The sequence below is a fragment of the Vipera ursinii genome (genome assembly GCF_947247035.1).
Source record: "Vipera ursinii genome assembly, chromosome: 1".
Classification (NCBI taxonomy): Eukaryota; Metazoa; Chordata; class Lepidosauria; order Squamata; family Viperidae; genus Vipera; species Vipera ursinii.
In genome coordinates, this window is record NC_139512.1 from 308,434,740 (window position 1) to 308,460,235 (window position 25,496).

The window sequence follows — 25,496 nt, forward strand, 5'->3', positions numbered from 1 at the left end:
GATGGTTTCCATTCACATTTCTTATCTAATTCATGGAATTATGGTTTTATTCTACAAATGTCTGGCTGCCAGGAAACTTTTTAAATGCTAAGCAGGTCTGTTGAGCAGTTCTAACTGGATATGCCTGAAGAAATTTTCCAGAATAATACAGTAGATACAGTGGACAGAGATATTTTTTTTAACCAGATAGCATAGCCCCCGACCTCCGCACCTTCCGGCGCGACTTAAAAACTTACCTGATCCAGCAGTCCGGCCTGGCCTGATAGCTCTAATTGGGGTCCCAGTTTGTTTTGGCTATTGTTTTTCAGTATTGTTTCAATCTGTATACCTACCTTACTCTGTACACCGCCCCGAGTCCCTCGGGATAAGGGCGGTTTATAAAAACAAATAAATAAATAAAATAAATAAATAAATAGCGTAGCCACCACGGGTGGGGAGAAGAAGGGTTGGATTACAATACTTCAAAAATTATATGTGTCCCATGACCTGACATAGCTCTCCTGTCCTTCCAGCTAACTCACCTCTTTAAACTGTGGTGGAGAATTTTAATATAATTCCCATATATAGAATGGGAATGGGTAGGGTTAACCATGATGTCCTTTGACAGAAACATCTCTTAAACTCGATCTAATGATGGCAGAAAATGTTCAAAGAGAAGGCATGTTACTTGAAATGTATGCAATAGCAGATTTTTTGCTACCTGCAATGAGCGCTGTTTTCTGGACAGAGATTTGAACCTAAATTCTTGTAGTAGGAGCGCGCATTTGGTCCTCTTCTACTCATGTTAATCACAAGGATCTTTTTTTCTGGATCCCCAAATACATCCAAAACTTCTACTCATAAATAAAAAAAAAAGTTCAGCTGCATATTATTTTCAAAGTTGATACTGAGATCCTGATTTCATGCTATCAGTATTTCACAGTTGGATTACTGTAATGAATTTTATTTCGATCTCCTCATATCTCTTGTGACTTGCTAGTAAATGGTCCAGAACTTAACTGTTAGATTTCTTTCTTTTGAGATGTCACTATCTTATCACTTGAATTCTTTTTAATGGAAAGGCTTTTCTAGGGTCATTTGAAATCTAGACCTAGTCTTGCCCTTCAAATGACATCAATTAATTTTTAGCATTGTAGTTTCTTGTCTCCTTTCCCCACCAATAAAAACCAGACCCTGGAATGTTTTGAGTTTCAAAATCAGTTTCTCAATGGTTATTATATTATTTTGCTTGATTTTTCTACGTTAGAGATCTTGACAGTTCTGAAGGAAGTTAACTTAGACTTCTTTCAGAAGCAAAGACTTGTTTTAGAACAGAGTCAGGTTCTCTTTAAATACTATATCAACAAAACCTCTTAAGATTAAGGTTTCTTTTATGGACTATATTAAGTATGTCTTTTCATTTGTGGTTGCTGATTGGACAAATATCCATTGGCAGTTGGTTGATTCATCATAGTGTAAGTAAAGGACGTGCAGCTTGAATGGGCCCTTAGCAAAGCTTCTTTAGCCAAACTAGTATTCTTTCATGGCACATCTTTGTTAATATATGCACACAACCTCATTACCTTATGGTCCTTCATTAATGTACTATTTCAGAACATGGGTAAATGATTAATTACTTGCCTTTATACCCCTTCCATTTAAATGCCTCCTCAGTGTAGGAGATTAGCTTTCTAGAAAGGCTAAACTGCTTTCTAATATACTAGTTTAGTACCAGCAGAGAATTCTTAACAAGGAAATAATTTCAAATGTTTATATATCATCTTGGGATATCAAACAGCATAAACAAGGTACTGTATATCTGGTGGTAAGAACAGAAATTCTGCTTCAACTGTACCCATGTTCTTTTTGAGAGAAAGAACAGTGGGGGTCATGAGAGACTTTGATAATCAATCTTAAAACTTAGGCATAGCTCTGTTGTCATCTTATTTTACTTACTTGAGCTCCAGGATTTAATGGAATGGTTCAAAAATCACATCAAAACTTGATTGTTCATGTATTTTAGATGTGAAATCAGCTATTTGCATCAGTCATTAAGAAAAATGGATCCATTTTGCCTTCTGTAAGAAGAGAGAGATGCCCAGCCCAGTTAGATTGTCTAAAGAAAACAATTCCATACCAACTCTATCATTATTTGCTTTGGATTTTCTTGGGCAGTTACATCAGCCTTTGGATTTAAGAATATAAGAACAGCCATACTAGACCTGCAGTATCATTTTAGCATTTTGTTGCTCCGGTGGCCATAAACAAGACTTGAGTCCAATACCATTCTCCTAATCATGAGCTCTACTAAAGGCACTATAAACCTATCCTGGATAACAGCCATTGGTAGTTTGACCTCTCTTTTTATATCATCTAATTAAATAGGAATTAGCTGAAGGCACTGATAAATAGTGTCTGAAATAACATCTGGACAGTGAAAGGCTGATTACTCTGTACAATTTAGGTTAATATTCTTATTTCTACATAATTTTGTAGGTTATAAAAAAGTCCAATTTCAGCCCTAGAATTCAGGAATCCTTGAATGTGTCCATTATAGCATCAAAAACCTCATGAAGAGGTTTATTAAGGATCTGTTGGGAAATGGTCTGTCACATTCATGATGATTCTTAACATAGTTTAATATTGCACTGGATTACTGTATAAAGCAATTAATTAAGATTTGGTTATTCATATTTGCTTTTTTGAAATGAATTTAACAACTGGCCAGTAGTGGCAAAAATATTTACCAGTGGGATTCAGGCAAGCTATATAAAGTATTTCTGAAATTCTGGAGACAGCTCCAGCTATGCTTTATCATCCTAAGTAAATGGGTAATTATAACTAGGTGTAAAACTGAAATCTTCGTGCTTGCTTGTTAATAATTCAGTGGCTGTAAATTTTGGACCTGATAAATTTGGGTCTCCTGGATAATAAAAGGATTTATTTTATTTCATGAGTAATGACTTTCCTTTAATTACATTAAAGAGGAGATAATGGCAATTCTCTATGCTTAAGGCAACATTGTTAGTTGTACTTTTTTCTCATATTAAAACATTCATTTAATCTTGTCCAGGAATAAAAAGTTGGAGGCCTGTCAGCATCAGTTTTATAGATAACTCTTCTTTTAAAAAAGATATTGGGTATCATAAGGCTCAAGGGCTGCCTTGCCAGACTCATTTATTTCCATTTACCTTTTGTCAGCATTGCAGATGGAAGACATTCAATTAAATCATGTCACCTGTTACTTGTTATCTAATTTGTATTTGTAAATGGCAGAGATTAGAATGCCAAGCTTCACATGCACCCAACTTTTTGAAATTAGGTAGAACAATAATCCCTTTGGAAATGTTAGGAAAAGTATACATATGAGAAGAATAGTTATTTATGCACAGTGAGTTCCAAGGTCCTTGTCAGGGCTTTTAAGATCAAATCTATTCTGTTTATTTTTCCATCCATGTTTCAAGCTTGGCAGGAACAGCCCTTCCATTAGGAACAGTTAACTAACTACCTTACACAGCAGGTCTTACAGGTATCTGTGGAGGGCAATAGTAGTAGCCCCACATGATCTGTACCTCTGCCTTAGTGACCATCCCTAAGCTGTCCCTTTGGGTTTAGTTGGAAAATGGATACTCTCCTAACAGCAGGGTTGAAAAAGAGTTTTGCAGCTAGTCCCATGGGCTGTTCTATGTGGATTTGCACTCAGTTAGGTAGCAAAATCTACTGAACCTGGCTGATATTGACAAGTTGAACAGGATTAATATTTGGATGAGAGACCACTGAAAATACCAAGGATGTAAGCTAGACTAACAGTTTGAAAATGACATCCCAAAATATTTCATTGTTTTAAACAATGTACATGGCTACCCATCTTGCATATGAACTCAAGGCAGCTAACAACAATCAGTGAAAAACAATATAATAGAATCTCTAGAAACCAAACAGGAAACAGAATTAAAATAAGCTGGTCCACGACTTTCAGCAGTTCATTTAGTGACTGTTCAAAGTTACAGCAGCGCTGAAAAACGTGACTTATGACCATTTTTCATATTTACGACCTTTGCAGCAACCCCATGATTATGTCATCAAAATTCAGATGCTTGGCAACTGGTTCATATTTATGACCATTGCTGTGTCCCAAGGTCATGTGATCACTTTTTGTGAGCTTCTGACAAACAAAATAAATGGGGAAGCCAGATTCACGTAACAACCAGTTTACTAATTTATCAACTGCAGCGATTCACTTAACAACTGTGGCAAGAAAAGCTGTAAAATGGGGCAAAACTCACTTAACAAATGTCTCACTTAACAACATATTTTGGGCTTAATTGTGGTTGTAAATTGAGGACTACCTGTAAACATATCACATCTTACAATACGCTCATAGCACATATTGTTAAGATAAAAACGTGAGTGTTAAACGTAACTCAAAGGTTTTATTCTCTCTGTCTTTTAAAACAAATATGATTGGGATGAAGAAGAGGCAACGTCTCCATTTCAGGGAACTAAATACCATGGCACAGCTTTGAGAATAAATCCAGTGAACTGATCAGTATTGGGCCTTATTTTTCCAAGAAAATCTGATTTTCATATTGCTGTATGCAGTATTATAGTTAATCTTCTTTCATTTGAAATGTTGCCTACCCCAGATCTTGAAGTCAGTTTCAATGTTCTTTGGATTATGAGTATTTTTCTTGTTCCAAAAATATCGTCATCAATCAATCAATCAATTTATTATTACAGCCAAAGGCCAAGATATCGTCACCTTTCTCCTCTGAACGTTATATTCTGTACATAGACACACTTCCCATTTTTACACTGCCCCTACTAATATGCTTCAGACTGCAGATAGCTATCATGAGACAGAAACCGACTTCCCTTTGCTAATTGTTAATTCAGCAGTAGAGCAAGAAAGCTTTAACATTATCCGTAGCTTTTATCTTTTTTTTTTTTGATGACTTAGGATTCCATTTCCAAAAAATTGCCTTACCGATAGATATGCACTTTTTATAAGTTCATTAATTCTTAGCTTTACCAGTATTTAGTTTTAACATTGTGGAGGTGAATAATTTCAGACCCTTTTAACATCATATCAAACTATTGAATTTATTCATTAATTAATCAAATGTATATGTCCGCCCATCTCACAGGAAGTGACTCTGGGTGGTGTACAATATTATTCACTATTATTTTTTGACAAACAAAAATATTTTTAATGTATTGAAATTGATATTTCCGTTGGAGTTTAATAAAAACAGGGAAGGGAATTGTTGTTTAGGCATTTTTACTTGTCACCCAATGGACATCCTTTTATCAAGATTAACTGCTTCTTTGACCTCTAAGAAGTTCAAGCTTGCATAATCAGTGATGCAAGTTTCTTCTTTCTTCTTGGTTTTTCCAAGCATCAGGCCCAGTCTTCAGAAGTTTTGCCTTTGTATTATGTGTCCAAATATTTAAGCTTTGAATTCACTTTTTGTAATTTCACTGAGCAACCTGGATTTACTTCATATTGTACGAACTTGCAGTCCAAAATATTTTCTCCAATATTCACAGTTCAAAGAGTTCAGATTTTCTTTGTGCATTTTTGATCGTTCAATCCAAAGGCTACAAGGATTGATAGGCTATTACATTTTTTGGTAATGTATAGCATTAAACCCTTAAAGTGGTCAATAAAGCAAAATAAGACATTTATTTATTTCCTAGATTTATATTCTTTAAAATATAAGTATATGTAATGTTCCTTCCTCCCATGATTCTCCACATTGGCATACTTTAAGATTTTAAAAATTACTTCATTTAAGATGTTTATTAACTTTACCTATCATTCTACTTCTTAAATTAACAATATTGTCTTATTCTCCTGTAAGGGACAATTTTTCTAATGAAAGATTGCTCTAATGCTTCTTCTTTTATCTTTTTTAAAATATTAATCCTTTGGGTCATATTTGTTTGTTTATTGCCTCTGCTAATCTTCCCTAAACTTTATTCTTGAAATTCAATTTCATAACACTTGCCATAGGTATGGAATGCAATTTTACACTCTGAAAAGTATCACTGCTGTCCTCCAAGAAATGCTATTCCAAAGTATTGGATATAATTTTAAAACATTATTTTTATTCTGTACTATTTCTGACATACAAACAGAAAATTTGTTTCTTCTAAATTGAGTCAATTGTGAATTAGATTTGAACTTCATTCTGCTATTCACTGCTGTTGGTAGAAACTTCTAACTACTTTGCCCTGACTTATTTCTTCTTTATCTTATTTCTTAAAAATGCTACAAACGAATCAATGCCTGTTTTGAATTATGCTTAGTATATGTCATTTGAGTATCATCACCACTACTTTTCCTTGACATCAGCATATATGATATTATAACTCTTCCTATAGAACACTTATATATCTACAGAAAGAGCTGTAGAGTGTTTTATTAATCTTTTAAATTCTTGATTTATTCAACTGAGAGAGAAATAGCAAACATGGCAAAACACATGCCTGCACGCGTGCGTGCACACACATACACACACATGGTATGATTATGCTCTTTTAGGAAGACTTTGTTCTTTTTCTGAAGGGGAAAAACAGTTATAGTTGAAATATTTTCACTTTACCACTGAAGGCCTAGATATTGTAGTTTGTATTAAAGCATCTTGAGACTTGGTATGGTTTCTTCTGGACAGATTTGCAATTTATATCCTGGTAACACTAAAGAAAGGGACGCGGTGGCTCAGTGGGTTAGGATGCTGAGCTTGTCGATCAGAAGGTCAGCAGTTTGGTGGATCGAATCCCGAGTGCCGCGTAACAGAGTAAGCGCCTGTTACTCGTCCCAGCTTCTGCCAACCTAGCAGTTCGAAAGCATGTAAAAATGCAAGTAGAAAAATAGGGACCACTACGGTGGGAAGGTAACAGCGTTCCGTGCGCCTTTGGCGTCTAGTCATGCCAGCCACATGACCACGGAGACGTCCTCGGACAAGCGCTGGCTCTTCGGCTTCGAAACGGAGATGAGCACCGGCCCCTAGAGTCGGAAACAACTAGCACGCATGTGTGGGGGAACCTTTACCTTTACCTTTTTAACACTAAAGAAAGATTATTACAATGGAGATCGATTTGAAAACTATTGCAGAGTTTGACTATTATAATGTCAGTGTTGAAATAATACAACTGAACTAAAATTAACCAATTTTCAGTTTCAGTTTTCAAGGATAATTCAAACTCTTTCTTTTCAAGTCCTGTGTTGCTCAGATCCATGGTACCTGAAAGAAACACATTTCCATATTATATCTTCCCATGAGTTGGGGTCATTGATGGAAACTCTTCTTTGGCTCTCCAGCATCTGAGGAGATTTGAGCAGCAACTGAAGCAGAGGACTTTTTCCACTGCTTATATTTCTGTTGCTCTGTTCCAAGAAACAGATATCTGGCATTGAAGATGTTCTCATTCATCCAGGCTTCTGGAAGTTCAGTTTCTTAGACTATTTTAACGACTGTTTCGTCGCTGTTTGGAATGCTCTGTATTAGAGAATTGCAATGTGGCCCATTCTAAAAGGGTACTTGACCAAAGACATTGTCATCAGTCTTCCAACATTTACCAGACTATCAGAGCCAAGTTGCCACAGTTTTCTTTTGTTCTTATCACAACCATTATGAGACACCAAAACAGATACCACCAGTGGAACTGTCTGCATTTCCCTATGCTTCTTTTCATGGTGGGAAGATTAAAGAACAAGCATAAATACCTGCAGAATAAAAACACCCAAACACTACCATGGTTTAGAACTTGCAGAGAAGGAACACACCCTGAAGGGTACTTGATGAGTTTTCTCAAATGGGAAATTGATTCACTTTCCTAACATTTCACATGGAAAATCAATGCTTACAATATATTCAGCACTTTTCAGTGCTTTTTTAAGTGTGAAATGGGGGTTGGAGTTTAATAGGCAGCGAACTGAAATTTTGGCTTATTTATGAAAGCTTTCAAATAATTGCGCAAAGTATTTCAGTTGTATTAAATCTTTCTTTTTCTTTCCTTTTTCCTTTTCCTTTCCTTTTCTTTTTTTCATGTTCAGGAGTGCGCTTAGACAGAGTACGTGGTGGTCGCCAGAAGTACAAACGCAGAATAGATGCAGAAAATAGTCCATACCTGAATCCTCAACTAGTCCAGCCAGCTAAAAAGCCATGTAAGTACCTAGTAAGGCAGGTTAACCTTTGATGTCATCAATCAATGAAGGCATAGGAACAAAACAGCATGCTGTCTTGAATAAATGATTTCGTCTACTATTTTTATCACCTTGTTCCTTTTTCAGAATAACTAAAGAAAGTACGCTTTGAGAGTAAGAGTTTGATAATGCTCAATTTATGCTATACAAATTTTACACTTCCAGGTGATCTTTATTTTCACTGGTACATAAAATAGGTTGTGCTAGGATCATTAGTTCATTGAAGCTTCTAGTCTCCGATTTTATAAGAATGAAATGTAGTTTTCACTAACTAGATGAATTTGACTGCTCAACCTCTCAATGAAAATGCATTAGGAGCCTCATTAATTTATAGCAATAGAAGATTGAAATGCTACCTGTATTTCAATAAAATAGCAACGTGCTACAAGTATAAAATACATTAAGGTAAGGTTTACGTATTTGTGTGTGTAGTTAAAACAGACATGAGTTTTCTCACGTGCAAATAGTACTTAAAAAGCAAGATATAAACTAAAAATTAAAGATTTTGCAATTTGTACAAATTCATGCCTGCTAATTCCCTAAAGAAAATATAATAACACTCCATGATATAAAAATCAATTGCATATCCTGTCCAAAGATGAACTGGCAATAAATGCAAATTCTTTCATATGTTACTTGCAAGCTGGCTGCCACTAAGTAGTGGCATAAACCACTGGGGTACAAAATGCCCTATTTGAGATAAATGTAATAAAAGGGCTTTAAAAGCTGCACTGAAGGCCCTTACCTGGTTGTGACAAAAAGCAGTATGTTGTTTTTCACCTGCCATTCCCCAGCGCCATTGTATCCCTCTGCTGGATACAATACGCATGAGCCATATGGAGATCTGGAAACCAAATAAATAGATTCTGAACTGCAAGTTAAAGGGCATTTTAGCGATGTCAGAGGAAAAACAAACCAGTTTTACATAAAATTAAGGCTTAAGTGAACATATGGCATCGTTTCATTTTGCCTTTCCAAAAATCATTATGCTGATTATACTTTCAATTGTCCAATCTGGCATCTTCCATACAGTCCACATAAGCTGTTCTGCCCCTCTGTAAATACAATATAAGGTTGCATTAAGCAGATTTTGCGCATTATAATAAAAACTTTCTGATAATACAATAAAATTCAATGAACTCTAGTGTTTAATTTCATTAGAGATTTAGATTTTCTGGATGCCCAGATTGCCAGCTTTTTATTTATTTTATTTTGTGCCATTGAGCTGAATTGCTGACAGCTCGGCCCATGCACACACAATTAAGCCTATTTATCATAGACTTCGGTTAATGCTGCCGGATAGAAAATGTAGGAGATTGAAAGAGTGTAATACAGAAGTGAGAAGTCCTGAGAAAGGCATACTGCACCGAAAGGGCACTGTCTAAAGAATGCTACCATGCTTTTTTACAAGTCCTATTAGTTTTAAATGGTATCTTTTCTATGGGTCCATTTGAATTAACAGACAAGCACTGTGTTACATTAAGAAAATAACTTGAAAGTTTTAATGTGCTACACAGATAAGCCAGTTTACAGCTTTTCACACAACATTCCTGATTCTCTCTTTCCCCCCTTCTTTATAATGGAATAGAAACACAACTTTGGGGGAATCAATTTCTTGCAAATATAACAAGGAAACAGTAAAATAGCTTTTAACAAAGAAGTAAAGAGATTTTCTGGATTCTGGCAGGGTTTTTTTTAATTTTGTTGTAGATGGTAGGTAGATAAAGGTAAAGGAGTCCCTGCGGATTTTACCCTGCTAATCATTGCCGAGGTACTCATCTCCATTTCAAGGCCATTGAGCCAGTGCTGTCCAGAGGTATTTCTGCATAGTTATGTAGCTATCATGGAGTGCTGTTATCTTCCCGCCAAAGAGATACCTATTTATCTATTCACATTGGCATCCTTTCAAACTATTAGGTGGACAGGAGCTGGTGTGAGGATAGGAGCTCACCCCTTTTCAGGGCACTCAGGTCTTGAACCTGGGCTGCCAGCTTTCCAGCTGACAAGCCCAGCATCTTAACCACTGAGCCACCGTGCCAATAGAAGGTAGGGCAAACTGTTAAAAACCAATATTGGGTAATAGGTCAATCAATTACAGTAACAACAATATTTCCATTGTTATATATGTCTTTATGTATTATCTATTTATTAAATTTGTTTGCTGCCCATCTCACCACCATTTTCCCCCGATCCAAATTTAACACTATGATGGAAAAATCTTTATTGGTTTTCAAAAACTGCTGAAATGCTCATCATCTGTAAATATAAACATTTATCATTAATCAGTTTTGAACATTGGAACATGGTGGGGTGGCATGGAATATTTATTTTGTTGCCAGAGTTCCTGCAAGTTTGAGACATAAGAGCCTTGGTGGAGCAGTGGGCTAATGCCTCCTTAAGTAACACCAGCTGCCTGCAATTAGTGCAGGTTCGCATCCCACCAGGCTCAAGGTTGACTCAGCCTTCCATCTTTCCGAGGTAGGTAAAATGAGGACCCAGATTGTTGGGGGCAATTAAGCTGACTTTGTAATAATGCCATTTGGGGTGTGTGTGTGAAAGCCCTAATAAGCAGGCATATACATAGAATGAAGGCTACTGCTAAGCTTGTAAGCCGCCCTGAGTCTTTGGAGAAGGGCGGGATATAAATGGAATTAAAATAAAAAATAAATAAGAAAATGTAGCTCCTAGGCTTTCTTAATAATATGATTAAAACCAGTTTTTAATTTTCTGTTCTGTAAATGTGAGTATAGGATCTGCCTTAGGTAGAATATAACCTCAGTTTTAACACAGCCCTTTCCCCATTACCTCCCCACATCAACAGTATTCACAAGTGATGCATTACAGGCTTAGTGTTCCTCTTGTCATTTCAAAGAAGCTCTTATTAATAATAATAAAGCATGCTTGATTCAATGCCTTGCAATTGGCTTTTGCATTTGTTCTATGAAGGACTGACATACCTCACCTTTCTGACATTCACATTTGTAAAAAGCTGGAGACAAATAGATCAGAACTCCAGAATAAATTACACAATGGAGCATTTAAAAAAAAACCTTTTTGGAATGAGCTTTGTCAGTTTTTTGAGGGAAAAAAAAGAGCTGCAATTTCTATACATAGTTAAGCTTTACTGATGAACCTGGTGGAAACAACTATGCATATAAGTTGTTAGTTAAATCAGTCAAATAGTTGGAGAAGCGAGCCACCTTGCTTCTTTCTAATTAATAAAAATGGAAAGATGGTCATAGCATGAAATGCTGAACATCACCAGCAATTGCATCTTGTTTTCACCAAGTTGTGAATGTTTCCAATACATGGAATTTATTATAGTGGTTACATATTTAAATATATTTAATTATAAACTTTCAAATTTCAAAGACTAGAATTCAAAGGGTGAGAGAAATTGTGGTTTCTTTTCCTCCAGGTTTTCTCAACTTGATCAAGCAGGAGATTAGCACTCATGTGCATGTTCGCTCAACATGAATTTATGTATTTTTAGAAGGGTTTTATTTGATGTTTTTCCTGAGGATCTTAAATGTATTATCTATTCATAAAGTTATACACTCTCCCCTTTCCCTCTTTAAGCTGAAAAGTATAACATTTATCTTTATAAAATATTACCATGAGAACATTTTCCAGAAACTGCAGTGTTCCTTTTAAAATCAAATATTGCATGATATGAATAACAGAATAACAAAGTTGGAAGGGGCCTTGGTAATCTTCTAGTCCAACCCACTGCTAAACAGAAAACCCAGATGACTGTCCAATCTTTTTTTTAAAAAAACGTCCAATGTTGAAGCACTCACAGCCTCTGGAGGCAAGTTGTTCCACTATTAATTGATCTGTCAGTAAATTTCTCCTTCGTTCTAGGTTGCTTCTCTCCTTGATTAGTTTCCATCTGTTGCTTCTTGTCCTGCCTTTAGATGCTTTGGAGAATAGAGTGACCCCCTCTTCTTTGTGTCAGTCTCTTAAATATTGGAACATTGCTATCAAATCACCCGTAGTCCTTCTTTTCATTAAACTAGACATACTGTCAAGGTTCTGACTAATGAACCCAATTAAGCAAGCAGACAATCCAATCTCTTAATGCAAAACTTTATTGAGTACATCATTTCGGCACAGATGAAAGCAAAATCAGCTCTGGTTATTTCCTGTGCAAACCACTATAATTAAAGTATAGAATTCTCCTTCCCATTAGTGCAAGTCTCATCGTGCAATCAAATGTTAAAATGTTGTTATGAGAAAGTATCTCTGTGGGTTTGCTGAAACATCCTTGGTTCACATGGACTGACTTCTTGTTGTCTGGAGTCTGCATTCCATTTCCCCCACCCCCCTAGTGTATTGGCAAGCTGAGAAGCATAATGGTGGTGACATCATACGTGTGCTTCAAGCTTGACACACACCCAATTGCTGCAACTGTTCTTCATATGTTTTATCCTCCAATCCCCTAATTATTATTGTTGCTCTTTTCGGCATTCTTTCTAGAGTCTCAACATTTTTTTTATAGTGACTGGATACAATATTTCAGTGTGGTCTTATCAAGCATTATAAAGTGGTACTAAAACTTCACATGGTCTTGAATACCTCTGTTAATGCAGCTTTCGACTGCATTGTCTTTTGTGGTAGCTGCAGCACACTGCTGGTTCATATTTAAGTGACTGTCCACTAGGACTCAAAGATCCCTCTCACCATTACTACTATTGAGCCACCTGTTCTATAACTCTGCATTTGTTTTTTCTTGCCTAAATGTAAAATCTTACTTTTCTCTACATTGAATTTCATTTTGTTAGAAATAAAATCATTTACATCATGTAGGAAGAATTTAAGCTGTTTCCTGTGTATAATATATAAAATATTGAGTCTAGTCTTATGATCTTCTAAAGTTAGTGTATACATTTTTATTTTATTTTTTTCTAGGATTGGTGCAGCTGTATTCTTTTGCTTCATTTTGTTCAACTATCTGCACACTCAGTAGCAACAGCTGTTCATAGCTGAAAGATCTATAGCTTTTCCTACATTTAACTTTATTCTAGAATAGAATAGAGCTGGAAGGGACCTCGGAGGTCTTCTAGTCCAGCCCCTGCTCAAGCAGGACAACTTATACCATCTCAGACAAGTGACTGTCTAGCCTCTTTTTAAAAATCTCCAGTGATGGAGCGCCCACAATTTCTGGGGGCAAGCTATTCCATTGGTTAATTGTCCTCACTGTCAGGAAGTTTCTCCTTAATTCCAGGTTGCTTCTCTGATCAGTTTCCAACCATTGTTTCTTGTCTTGCCCTCTGTTGCTTTGGTGAATAACATGAACCCCCCCTCTTCTTTGTGGCAGCCCCTCAAATACTGGAATACTGCTATCATGTGTCCCTTATTTCTTCTTTTCTTTAGACTAGCCAAACCCAAGTCCTGCAGCCATTTTATGTATGTTGTAGTCTCCAGGCTTTTGATCATCTTAGTTGCTCTTTGAATTTTTTCCAAACTCTCAACATCTTTTTTGTGATATGGTGACCAAAATTGGCTGCCATATTCCAGGTGTGATCTTACTAGAGTTTTATAAAATGCTACTAATACCTCGCGTGATCTTGATTCTATGCCTCTGTTTGTGTACAACCCAGGATTGTATTAGCTTTTTTGGCTACTGCTGCACACTGTTGGTTCATGGTTAAGTGATCATCTACTAGGACTCCAAGGTCCCTCTCACAGTTACTGTCTGAAAAGATCTGAACCTTATGAGTTCTACTATGATTCTTTTGTTCAGACTTTTGTAAGAACAGAAGAACAGCCCTGGCTAATGAAATTGATCCAGGAAGATCAGAAATAAGACATCAGCCTTCTTCCACTAGCTAGATAGCAACAAATATTTTAGATTTATAGTTGGTGATTCAGACTGTTTCCAAGGTATTCAGCCCTCAAGGGTATATTCTAATACCCACAGATAAACTTAACCTCTACTAATTTTAAATTTTGGTTTCAGAAAGTATCAGAATTGGTAACCATTATTAGATTTTACAATAATTTCTACAAATTCCATACTTTGAAATATGGACTTCTGGCATATGAATATCAGTACCATCAAGAATTTCCCATTTGGTTTTTTCCCCCATAACACCTAGTTGCAAATGAATTATATACAAATTTAAAGAAGTTTGTAGTTACCTGATCACATTATTAGCCATGACTTTCTGAAATATTATAATTATAACAACTTCCATTACCTTTTCCTGATCAAATATGGGAGGTGCTTAATGAATGGGGTGGACTGGTTGAATGGCCCCAACAACGATGAAATATTAGTGAGACAAAGGAGATTGGAGCCAGGTTATGCAGATAAAACAGCACCTGGAGATGGGCATGTGGCAATTGTTAAAACTGGAAATCTGGCAGGCAATCTGATGGGAGAATTGAAGTGGAGCTTCAGTTGAAGATAAAAAAAGATGTAAAAAACCATGAAAAAGAAGGAATGATAAGGAAGTGGCAGTACAGAGTGTAGAATTGAAGATGTTCAAGAGGAGAGAATGGGAAACCACACCTGGAAATTTTCAAAGAACATGATTAGGAGAAGGAAAAATAAATGAAAGAAGATAGAATTGGTAGGTTGTCCTAACATAGGAAGGTATAAAGGAAATGGTGTAATGAAAAAGAAAAGCACAGGAAGTACTAATGATGATGATGATGATGATGATGATGTTGGAAGGGACCTTGGAAGTCATCTAGTCCAACCCCCTGCTCAGGCAGGAAACCCTATACCATTTCAGGCAAATGGCTGGAGGCAGGTTGTTCCACTGGTTATTGTTCTAACTGTCAGGAAGTTTCTCCTTAGTTCTAGGTTGCTTCTCTCCTTGACATTATAAGAGTAAAGAAATGAATTGAAAAGAAACTGTGGCTATTTCTCTTAGATATTAAGGTATGGGACCTATGCAGAGTATGAGACTTGTCTTCTGCATTGAGTCACCAGGAATTACATGGATGGAAGGAACTCCAATTCAGTATGGCAGAAGTTAGAAAGGAAAGTGAAAACAAACATGGAATCAGGTGAAATACTCCTCTGCCTGGGAGAGAGCCAAGAAGAGAGAAAAACTGTACCTCCTAGAATAAGGAAACTTGGGAAAGTGGTTCTAGAAGACAAAGTTGGGAAGAGGTCATCCTTATTCTCATGAATGAGAGACCTGAGATGAGGGAGGGGTGAAAGATGGCCTGGTAGTAGGAATGCCTAGTTGTAGGAGATGGCTTCTGGTCTTAGTAGTAAATAGACCAGTAGTTTATCTATCTAGTAACATCATTAGAGAGTTTAGATACTGGTTTGAATGGCCAGGGGAACCAATAGGGATAAAGAATGTGGTGAAAAAATCAAGTACAAAAATAGAATAGAGTGAAGCAGAAATTGAACCACTGAAGGATTTCACAAACACTAATACCTTGGCATCATCTTCTGGAACTGGATTGAATTTACTATATATTAAGAAAAGAACAATGCAAGAAACCAGACAAACAAAATACAAAAAACAAAACAAAAAGAAATCTAACCAAACTAAAAAAAATGAAACAATCTAAAACACACTGAAGCCAAAAAGCTATCCAAGTAGGAGTAGAACCAACAGACTACAGTGCTCCCACATCTAAACTTAGACAGCCTCTCCAAATGGATACTCTGGTTGTTGGTACTAAAAACTGTTGAGAGATAGACAAGAACCAGCAGGATCACATTCTCCTCATTTTGTTTCCCAACACTGATCATCCCATAGGATGACCAAAATGGTGGCTTGACTGATAACTGGGACTGGTCAATACAAAGCAGACTGCTATGTTAGAGGTTACCAGTTACCTAGTATATGTCAGAATGTTTTATTCAAGTTTTATATATGTTTTTGTGTTATGATTGAAAGCCACCTGGAATTCATGGAGCACATGCATTTGTTAGCTAATGTAAAAAATAGCTAAATATACACAATACACAATCTTCCTAAAAATAACTCCAACAACATACATGTGTTTTATTCTCATTTGTTTTATGCTTTTTTTAAAAAAATCCAGTACTTGCCAAAAACATTTTGTTTCCAGAAAGGAGCCTAAATACTGCCTACTGTGCACTGCAGCAAACCTCACTAGACCCAAGAACATTGTAATAATTCTAAATCTACTTCTAGTATATATTAAACTACCCAGGCAAATAAAAACTTTATCAGTACCCTTTAGTTATTGCAGGTGCAAAGTTCCAGTCTTAAAGTGCTACCTTCCTAAATCTAGATATTAGAGCAGATATCTTATGAATGATTTCAACAGGCCCTCATGAAAAGTTAAGCAAAATTGGACCTGGTTACTACTTGGATAAGAGAGAACCAAGAAATTTTAGAATTCTAACCTAAAATTCTACACTAGTTTTGTGTTATTGTAAAAAAAAAACCTACATGGATGTATCTATGAAATCACCAAGAAGTGGGTACAATTTGAAAAGAGTTCATCTTTTGTTATAGAAAGAGATGGAATTTTGCATACTCATATTTAAACTAATTTTGAATCTTATATTGTCTATTAACATTCTTTTTCCTATTTTAGCTAGTTTTATAATGTTGTCCCTGGAGTGTTTGTAATGTTCAGCCAATCAATCAATCAATTTTTATTCAGTCATGACCAGCAAATAAAACAAGAAAATCACAATTAATTAGGACAAAGAACGATTAGAAGAGATACTACACCGTACTATACAAACTATATAATGGTACTTAGTCATAGTAAAAGAAGTAAAATCATACTGATCTGAAAATAACAATTTAAGATAAAACAAGTCATAATAACCAGGATATTTTTCAACTGTAAAAAAGAAAGCATTGATGGACTGAAGTAAATGTTTTCTCCCTTCCTAAGGATAGAGCATTTCCATTGCATAAGACTCCATAATATTCTGACCCAAATCTGTAGATGGTATAAATGATACATGAATCTCACTCCAAAAAGCATAAAATGTTGGATACATATGTGGCATGATGACTATCCAAGACCTTGGAATACCTGCTCTTGACTAAAATGGATTTGCAAAAAATACAATGAGATTAATACTGGTATAATTAGTAAATAAGATCTGTACTTATTAAATTCAATTTGTTTTGACTTTGTAATGGTGTCCAGTTGGTATATTCTTAATTTTAACTCCTGTTGTGTGAGAATAATGTCCTCTGTTCATAATATTATAATTACCATGAATCATGTAGTTCTACAACTACATGTAAGTTTTCTTCTGGTCTTTTCTGGTCTTCTGGTGTTTTCAAAACAAAAGATGTTCATTAAAAATGGAGCTGAGCAAAAGAATAGGGGCTGTAAAATACTGCAAATAGAATTCTTCACATTGGATAAAACCTAGTTTTAGTGATGGAAAATGCTAATTGGAGGCAGTTATTAGAAATTAAAGAGTTTAACTTTTTCATTTGTATCTGATTTATCCTTATCACTATTTTCCCATATGGAAAAGCCTATAATTTCAAAGGTTCCAAATAGATTACATTATCTTGAATGTTATTAATTTGGTGGCAGTATTTCCTAGATCAAAATGTTCTTAGAATATTCTTGGATTAGCTTCCAGTTAAAAACTCTGATTTTTTTTAATCTGATCCTCACAAATTTCTTACAGTTGTGGCTTTAAGTTGACTAGCAACCTTTCTCTCTTACCAATGGGCAGTGATAGATACATATGAGTAGGAGGATGGAGGGACTACATATTGCATAAGCCCCAATTTATTTGTTTCATCCGTAGAATTGCAATAATTTCCATCTTCATAATCCCACTCTTTAGACTGGATTTACTTTTGCTGCAACTTCATTATGTTGTTGGCTCTTATTCAACTTGTGATCCACCAAAGTACCCAAATATTTTTATGTAAGGGAGGGTGTAAATTCCCTCTTTGTTATAGCAGCAGTTGTGGTTGTTACAGAAGTAAAGTAACCTATCTTTGTTCTGTTTTTACAGATAACAAGATTGTTTCCCATTTGCTGGTGGCTGAACCAGAAAAGATCTATGCCATGCCTGATCCCACTGTGCCTGACAGTGACATCAAGGCTCTCACCACACTTTGTGATTTGGCAGACAGAGAGCTGGTGGTCATTATTGGATGGGCTAAGCATATTCCAGGTACATGCTATGTATCTTACTCAAATGCTATTTTCATTGTTTTTATGGCATTATTTTTCAATGTATGCTTTTGCTATTTCAGTGTGGCTGGAACATGGCTTGCATACTATTTTAATAATTATTACAATAAATGGGACTGTAAATATGTCTTCAAAGATAGGCTAACATATCCGATATCTCTAGCCCTTGTGTCCCATTATGCACCTGATCTAACATGCTATCTACGTTTTCCCACTGATGTCTACCTCTAAAGATAAATTCCTATGCCTGGATAGCTCTCAATACATAAAATAAGAAAGCCCATTTGATTTTTTCTGTATGTGAGTTTCTTTATACTGTTATATCCTCCCTGTAAAATCTATGGATTATTTTGTTGGGAATCTAGGGGTATCTAGCCAACTGATAGTATGTTTTTAAGGAACATCTAATAAAAGAGCACTTGAATGTTGAAGTACTGTACTAAAGTAGGCGTGGTTTCCTCCAACTTATCCCACTATGTTATTTCCACCACTTGCAAGAGAGTAGAACAAGTTACAACTATCCTGTTCACACATTGGTACAACATATTGTTGATGCTTCTGTTGGGGTATAAAGAAGGAAGGAATTGAAAATATTCTTATTTAATTTTGAACAAAATAGGGAGGGGTTTTTTTGCCACTTGAACATTCAAAAACATGTTAAAGATATGCACAATGTGCACATGCAAGAAAGATTTGCCTCTTTCCATTAGCTGCCTTTACTGGAATTGTGGACGGGGTCTAATGGAAACAAACTCTCTCCACACACAGACACACCCAGAAACACACTGATACTTCAACTCTGATTTGGGATATCCTTTTCCCTCTAGAGTATTGAGATGCCTACATGGATATTATAGTTCTCCATTCTCTTAACTGCTTACCGGTAGTGAATTAATAGACTGGACAGTTTGCAGAGCTGTCATTTTTTTTCTTTTCAAAGATCTTAAATTCAGGAGGTGAGAAGATGAAAAATGAAATACCTCTTCATGCCTCAGCTAGATAAAAGGCTGAATTTGTGCATTTCACTCAGTGCCCTAAAATACCTATAGTGTTCTACTTCCATCTCTTCAGAATTTTTTTCCAAGAAAATAACAAGCTTAATTTTATAATAAACACTATAGTGAAGAAGTTTTGACTTTTTTTCAAACTTTATGTGATATCTAGCCCACTTTCAGAGCAATCATCTTCCTACTCAGAGCTGGTTCAAGGCTTCTTGCAGCCGGAGGCAAAGCAGCAGAGGGCACTGTTGGCGAGGTTGATTTTGAAGTGTGCTTGGAGCCAACCAAAGAGAGTCTTTTTACTGAGTTTGTTGCCATGAGCATGGAGTTCCCTTGGTCCACAGAGGGTTCACAATTCACCTATAATTCAGAAGCACTCCTATACAAAAGGTCGTGGTACCCATGATAAGGCTGCCTGAGCTTTTTAGGTCCATAGAAGAGAACTTTTTTTCTTATTCTACCACCTCTAGAGTTACATGGAAAGGGAATGATGGTTGCTATCAGATTTTGCAGCTAACTGCCAAGGCAGCATAGTTGAGTTCCCACTCTGTTATCCTTCTGCAAGCAGGCAATAAAATAAAATAAATTTAATTTAAAAATCAGGTAGGCCTTTGGGAGATAAGCAGGACTGACTGTTAATGTCAGCTTTAATTTATTGGGCATGGTCTGTTTTACTGATAGGTTTTAACTGTATCTTTACTTACAAAGATTTTGACCTTGTGCAACGGTGTAATCAAAATTCCTGTATTGCTGCTTCTATAATTTTTACAATACTTTGTTATATCTTTTCATGTGCAAAATCCCTGATTGTTCAGATCTTTTTATTAGCTATTTATTTGTGGACCAGAATTCTGTATTTTCATTGGAAGTTGAAATATTTCTTTGGTCTATTTGTCAAGCATTCTGTTTCAGAAAGAATGAGATTAATTTAAATAGAATAAAATATGTTTGTTAAGGATTATGTTACTTAATTTTATTGGAATTTTATTACTATTGTTTTTGTTGTCCATTGAAGATATGGAGTAACTATAGTACAACTAAATTAGTTTTTATTTTTTATTACTACATCTATTGATGTCTTTTTATTTTATTTTCCAAATACATTCCCCATTTAATTCCAATCTACTTCAGAGAATGAAAACACTATTTGGGATAGAATAGCTGTATATTGGGGGGGGGGGGGAGAAGAACTTCTAAGTGTTACGAATATTTGCAAAAGCAAAACAAAAGACCAACTCTTCCTCCTTCCTATTAAAAACCACACCTCTTGTCTGGAATAAAAAGTCTCTTACAAACTGGATGCAATTTAAAATTACTTGATAATTTTGATTTGATTTCTGGGGGCAAAACATGTAGAGAACAGTATATACATTGTCATGGCATAGTATGACATGCTCTTGTTATCAACATGACCTAGTTATATGGCTTTCCATGTTGCATGGCCTACTGTGACTAGAGGCTTAGTATAGGATGTCCATCTCATCCTCTCTGTTCATGGGTATCTCATGGATGACAAATTTCTTCTGGGAAAAATGCATGCTCTATTCTGTGATTCTTTAATTAGTTAGAGAAAAATCCATAGAAACTGGTATGTATATGTAAATAGTTCTCACTCATTTAAGATAATTGCATTTATCCTTAGAATTTCAGTACATAACTGAGAGTTTTACATGTACATAGTTTCGCTTCTGATGCTTTTTTTCATTTATTTGTTTATTTTCTCTTTAGGGCCACCTAAATGCTGATCTAGATAATGGCCCTTGCCACTGAAATGTAAACAGTATAAAATAGAATTCTCAATTATTTTAATTGTTTTCTGAAATCAAATGCTAAACAATTATTAATATACATCTAAAACATAATTTGGTGGGATAGAAACAGCTCTGAGCTGCTCCACGTTTTCTTCACTGTAGAAATTTAGTTGTTCAGAGTTTGCTTCACCAATGGCTTATAAACAAGCTTTTGAATCATGAGCAATGTTTTTCTGGTACAGTTAACTTATTTCTGTCTCCTTAAACTAGTTTGTCTTTATGCTTTGAATGCTACAGTAATTTCTTTAATCAAATTGATGGAAGCCCCTTTCCCAGCCCACACTGAAACCAATTTATTGGTCATGATACACCAGCTATGTTACTAACAGACGTAACGAACTGTCAGGCAATATCGCAGTGAAGCTAATTTGAAGTCATTAGGTGTGCAGCGTTCAGGCAACAATTTGTTACAGTGGTTAGGAACACAGCTGACATTTCTGAATGGCTTTGTTCAGAGTACGTCTAGATGAGCCCAAGCAAATTGTAAACTAATTTAAACATCACTCTGTATTATACTAGCTACTTTGTCTTACACTGGTTGCTAATAAAGCACCCCAGATTAAGTCAAAGCTAGTTAAATAGGTGAGTTTGAGTTTCAACTCTAGACAATGCCTATGTCAGTCTTACCAATAAGTAGGCATTCTCCCTAGAGGCCACTCAATAATGCATTTTGGGAATTACAAAATATATTTATCAATTCGATTTATATTAGGAATGCAATACAGGGCTGGGATTTGCTTAAAGGAATAGAAGAAAGTAACTGAAAGACAGCAGAGAACCACAGCATAGCTAGTTAGCAGTGATCTGTTGGCTGGTTTAGACATTCTCAATTACAGATTGGGAATCAGAAATAGTTTTGAGCTATTGAGGAATATTTAAACAGGAGACAGTTCACAGTAATCCACAGGCTGATTTATCATGCCCATTTGATGGAAATTAAAAAATAAAGAAAAGCTGCTGGATTTTTTTTAATAACAAAAGAACAAAATAATTCAACTGTGTGTGTGTGTGTGTGTGTGTATGGATGCCTTCTGTATTTTTCAAAATGTTTCACAGTCAGATACTTTACAAAACACTCTTTCATCATTTATTTAGAAATTTGCATATTGCTTTTTAAATAAGAGTATTTTACAACATAGCAAAAAGTATACTCATATATTCTTATGTGTACCTAATATGTGTATGCTACAAATGCACACTGCATACACTAGTATACATATGCTATTGAGATAACATTGTTAATTTTTATGATAACAATTAATCTATTCCATTCTATACATAATGATCAATAGAACATTCATGGATAGGAAGATATAAGATTGGAGCTAAAGGTATTTAATAGGGTGTCATTTGTATCTAAAGGATTTTGACTTTAAAAATTTGAACTTAGAAGAAATATCTGTATCCCATAAAAATTTGATCTACTTTTCAAGTTTGCAGCTGAAAATGTTGAATGATTGTTTCTAGTTTATTTGATCTTATTAAATATGTGCCTGGGCCATAAATTCCATTAATAGTTTCGTGCTTCTGTAACTTGCATGTACAATAAGCCTTTCTGTTCTTCTGCAGAAAAATGTAACATTTATATATGAATTGATAGGCTTTATCAGTAACCGAATTAGCTTACTTGCATTAATAAATCAAAGAAATGAAAAGAGTGGTTGCTGTGAAACATGACCGTGTCTTATTTGCAGAAGAAAATGATCATGATAACACTAGGAAATTCTTGACTTGAGAGGAGAGTAAAGGCAGAAGAACAGATGAGGGTGCCCTAATAGCCCTTTTCAAGAATGACAGGGCCCTACCATTAGCATCCCTTTATATCTTTGGAAATTGCTCTTGCCTCGCTATTCTGGTTCCTATCTGCCTGACTCTTTTTTATTTCTCTTTCAATTTCATCCGCGCTCGGATAAGCGCATGCTAACACAATATGATTGAGCTGTAAAATGGAACGCTGTCGCCTCTAATCTCTTTTATGTAGATATGGAGGTTCTTCCAAACTCCACTTCATTCTTTCTCCATTGTTGGCCTTTACAGAATGCAAAGTAATGGAAACTCACACTGTCAAATATTAGAGCTAGGTTTCGCAGAGGGTGATAAGAAGATTATCAGCCCAGCAGTCAGATCTATTGTTGCCCTTTATGTCAGATTAAAATATTTTTATGTACTGTAACTCGGTTAGTAAAATACAACAGGTATTTAGGAAAGCACTGAGGCCCCGTTCTTTCTAGTGAGATAACTCCTATATTAGCTGACCTAAATAAAAACTTGTGATAGTTTTATAGAATCTACCTTGAATACAGAAAGCATTGGGTGATTTTATCGTGCATTGTGTTTACAGGAGTCAGTTGCTTTTGGACATCTATAAAGATGAAAGGTTTTCTTTCTTTCTTTCTTTTTTTAAAAATTCATTAGATGAGATTCTGCTGATGTCTGACCACATTTTCAAAGTCACTTAGGCAATGTTTCTGTAATGCAACTGTCTCATTGGCATTCTGCAAAAATGTGCATTGCTCTCCTTTCACTAAATGGAGGCAGGAAATATTAAGCTCCTTAAATGTGCATAACAGGAAGTTTAAGAGACAAAATGTTCCCTGTCATTCTGCAGACACAAAGCTTATCAGCCCCTAGACCAAAGACTTTATAAGTCCTTAAAATTAGTTCTAATTAATATAAACATGTTAAATGAAGGTTATTCTTTCCCTCATGCATTCGGAACCAAGTATGTTATTTTAGGAACAATATAAGGCCTTCCTGGACAGGTGCAGTATTGAAGACATAAATAATTCTCCAGATGTATCTCTATCAGACACAAACTTGATTCAGTTCTTTATTTGTTGGATCTAAAAAAATAACACAAAGCATCTAGATATGTTCAAGCAAGGTTGGCTTAAGTTTCCTGTACCAGAAAAAAAAAGCCACAAATCAATGTTTAGACTTTCTAAATTCAACCAGTCTTTAACGAATGCTTTAAGTTAAATAAATAGACAATATTTAACAGTGCTACATTCCTTAATTAGTGCAAAGGAGAAAATACAGCAATTTATAAAGCAATAATCCTTAAATATATCTGTTTTTAAAATATGGAAACATTCATATTTATACACTTTGAATATAGGGGTTTACTGTTTTATTACAGCTTTTAAATGGGAGGGGGGGCTAGCTTTAAATAATGCCCACTGAATCTATCATACATTGAAATGTCTACTTTGCTTAGTCTATAAATATCACTCTTTAGAAATTTCAGTTTGTTTAAGATTTATAAGAGCCAGATTTCATGTTAAAATCAGGCCTTAAGAATACATTTTATTAACCTTAAATCAGATTTGAAAAGTATGGTGAAATATAAGAGCATGTGAATGGCCCACCAGTACAATGGACCTGGGTATAGATCATTCTCAGGAACAGATTTTGCAAATAAGTGACCACTGAACAGTGTGGGTGCTTAGGTAGGGGTGGATAGCTAAAAAAATCATTCCTCTTAATTCTGCTAATCAAACTGGTTTTGTCAATGAAAACACATAATCACTTTTAATGATTTGCTATTGTGGATGTTTTTACAAAAGGATTGTCGCGGAAGGATTGAATGTTTTCAAATTATAGCACTCAAGTGCTTCAATATTTTTTGGACAACCAAAATGATGATCGTGGATTATTTTTAAAAAATATTTTTTGTCTGCTTTTTATTATTTCTTCCTTTTTCATATTCTCTTTTTCTATTTATTTTACTCTATAAATTGACATCTGTTATTTCTCTCATTCTCTCTCTCTCTCTCTCACACACACACACACGCACAGAGAGAGAGAGAGAGAGAGAGAGAGAGAGAGAGAGAGACAGACAGACAGACAGACAGGCAGGCAGACAGAGAGAGAGAGACAGAGAAAGAGTGGTGATTATACTGCTCCCTCCCTCAGTATCCCCCTTTATCTGCCTCAACCAATCTCCAAATGAATGCATGCCTATCATGGCCTGAGCTTTGACACTCTGGATATATTGATTAATAGTTGCCCTAAGCTCCTTTTAGCAAATCAAATTTTCACTTTTAGCAAGGATTTCGTCTCTGATTTATTCAGCAAAGTGAAATGCACTAAATTGACTTTGACATTCAGGGAAAATGGCTGAAAAACAAAGAAGAGAAGAAAGAGAGATATAAATTGCATGGCAGCTGGAGTCCTGAAGCGTAGAACAGACACAGGTTTCCTTAAAGAAAAAAAACATAGGTTAACTTTAAAACATATCTATCCAAATAGAATAAAAGTTGCTTTCTAAAATTACTTATATTGTAGAGACTTGTTCATTAGTTCTTGTGGCCAACAGTGAAAAAAAAACCCTACTTATTAAATTTGTATAACTGTATTTTATCCTGA

General features: G+C 35.4%; 1 protein-coding gene across 4 annotated transcripts in view; it reads left to right on the top strand.

The window, feature by feature from the left end:
* ESRRG (estrogen related receptor gamma) overlaps positions 1-25,496 on the top strand; it is a 203,579-nt gene that overhangs the window by 124,183 nt on the left and 53,900 nt on the right. For all 4 annotated transcript variants that reach the window (XM_083348775.1, XM_083348776.1, XM_083348777.1 and 1 more), the window contains exons 5-6: positions 8,042-8,152; positions 18,138-18,299. In XM_083348775.1, the coding sequence (XP_083204901.1) occupies positions 8,042-8,152; positions 18,138-18,299 (273 nt within the window). The remainder of the gene's footprint in view (positions 1-8,041; positions 8,153-18,137; positions 18,300-25,496) is intronic.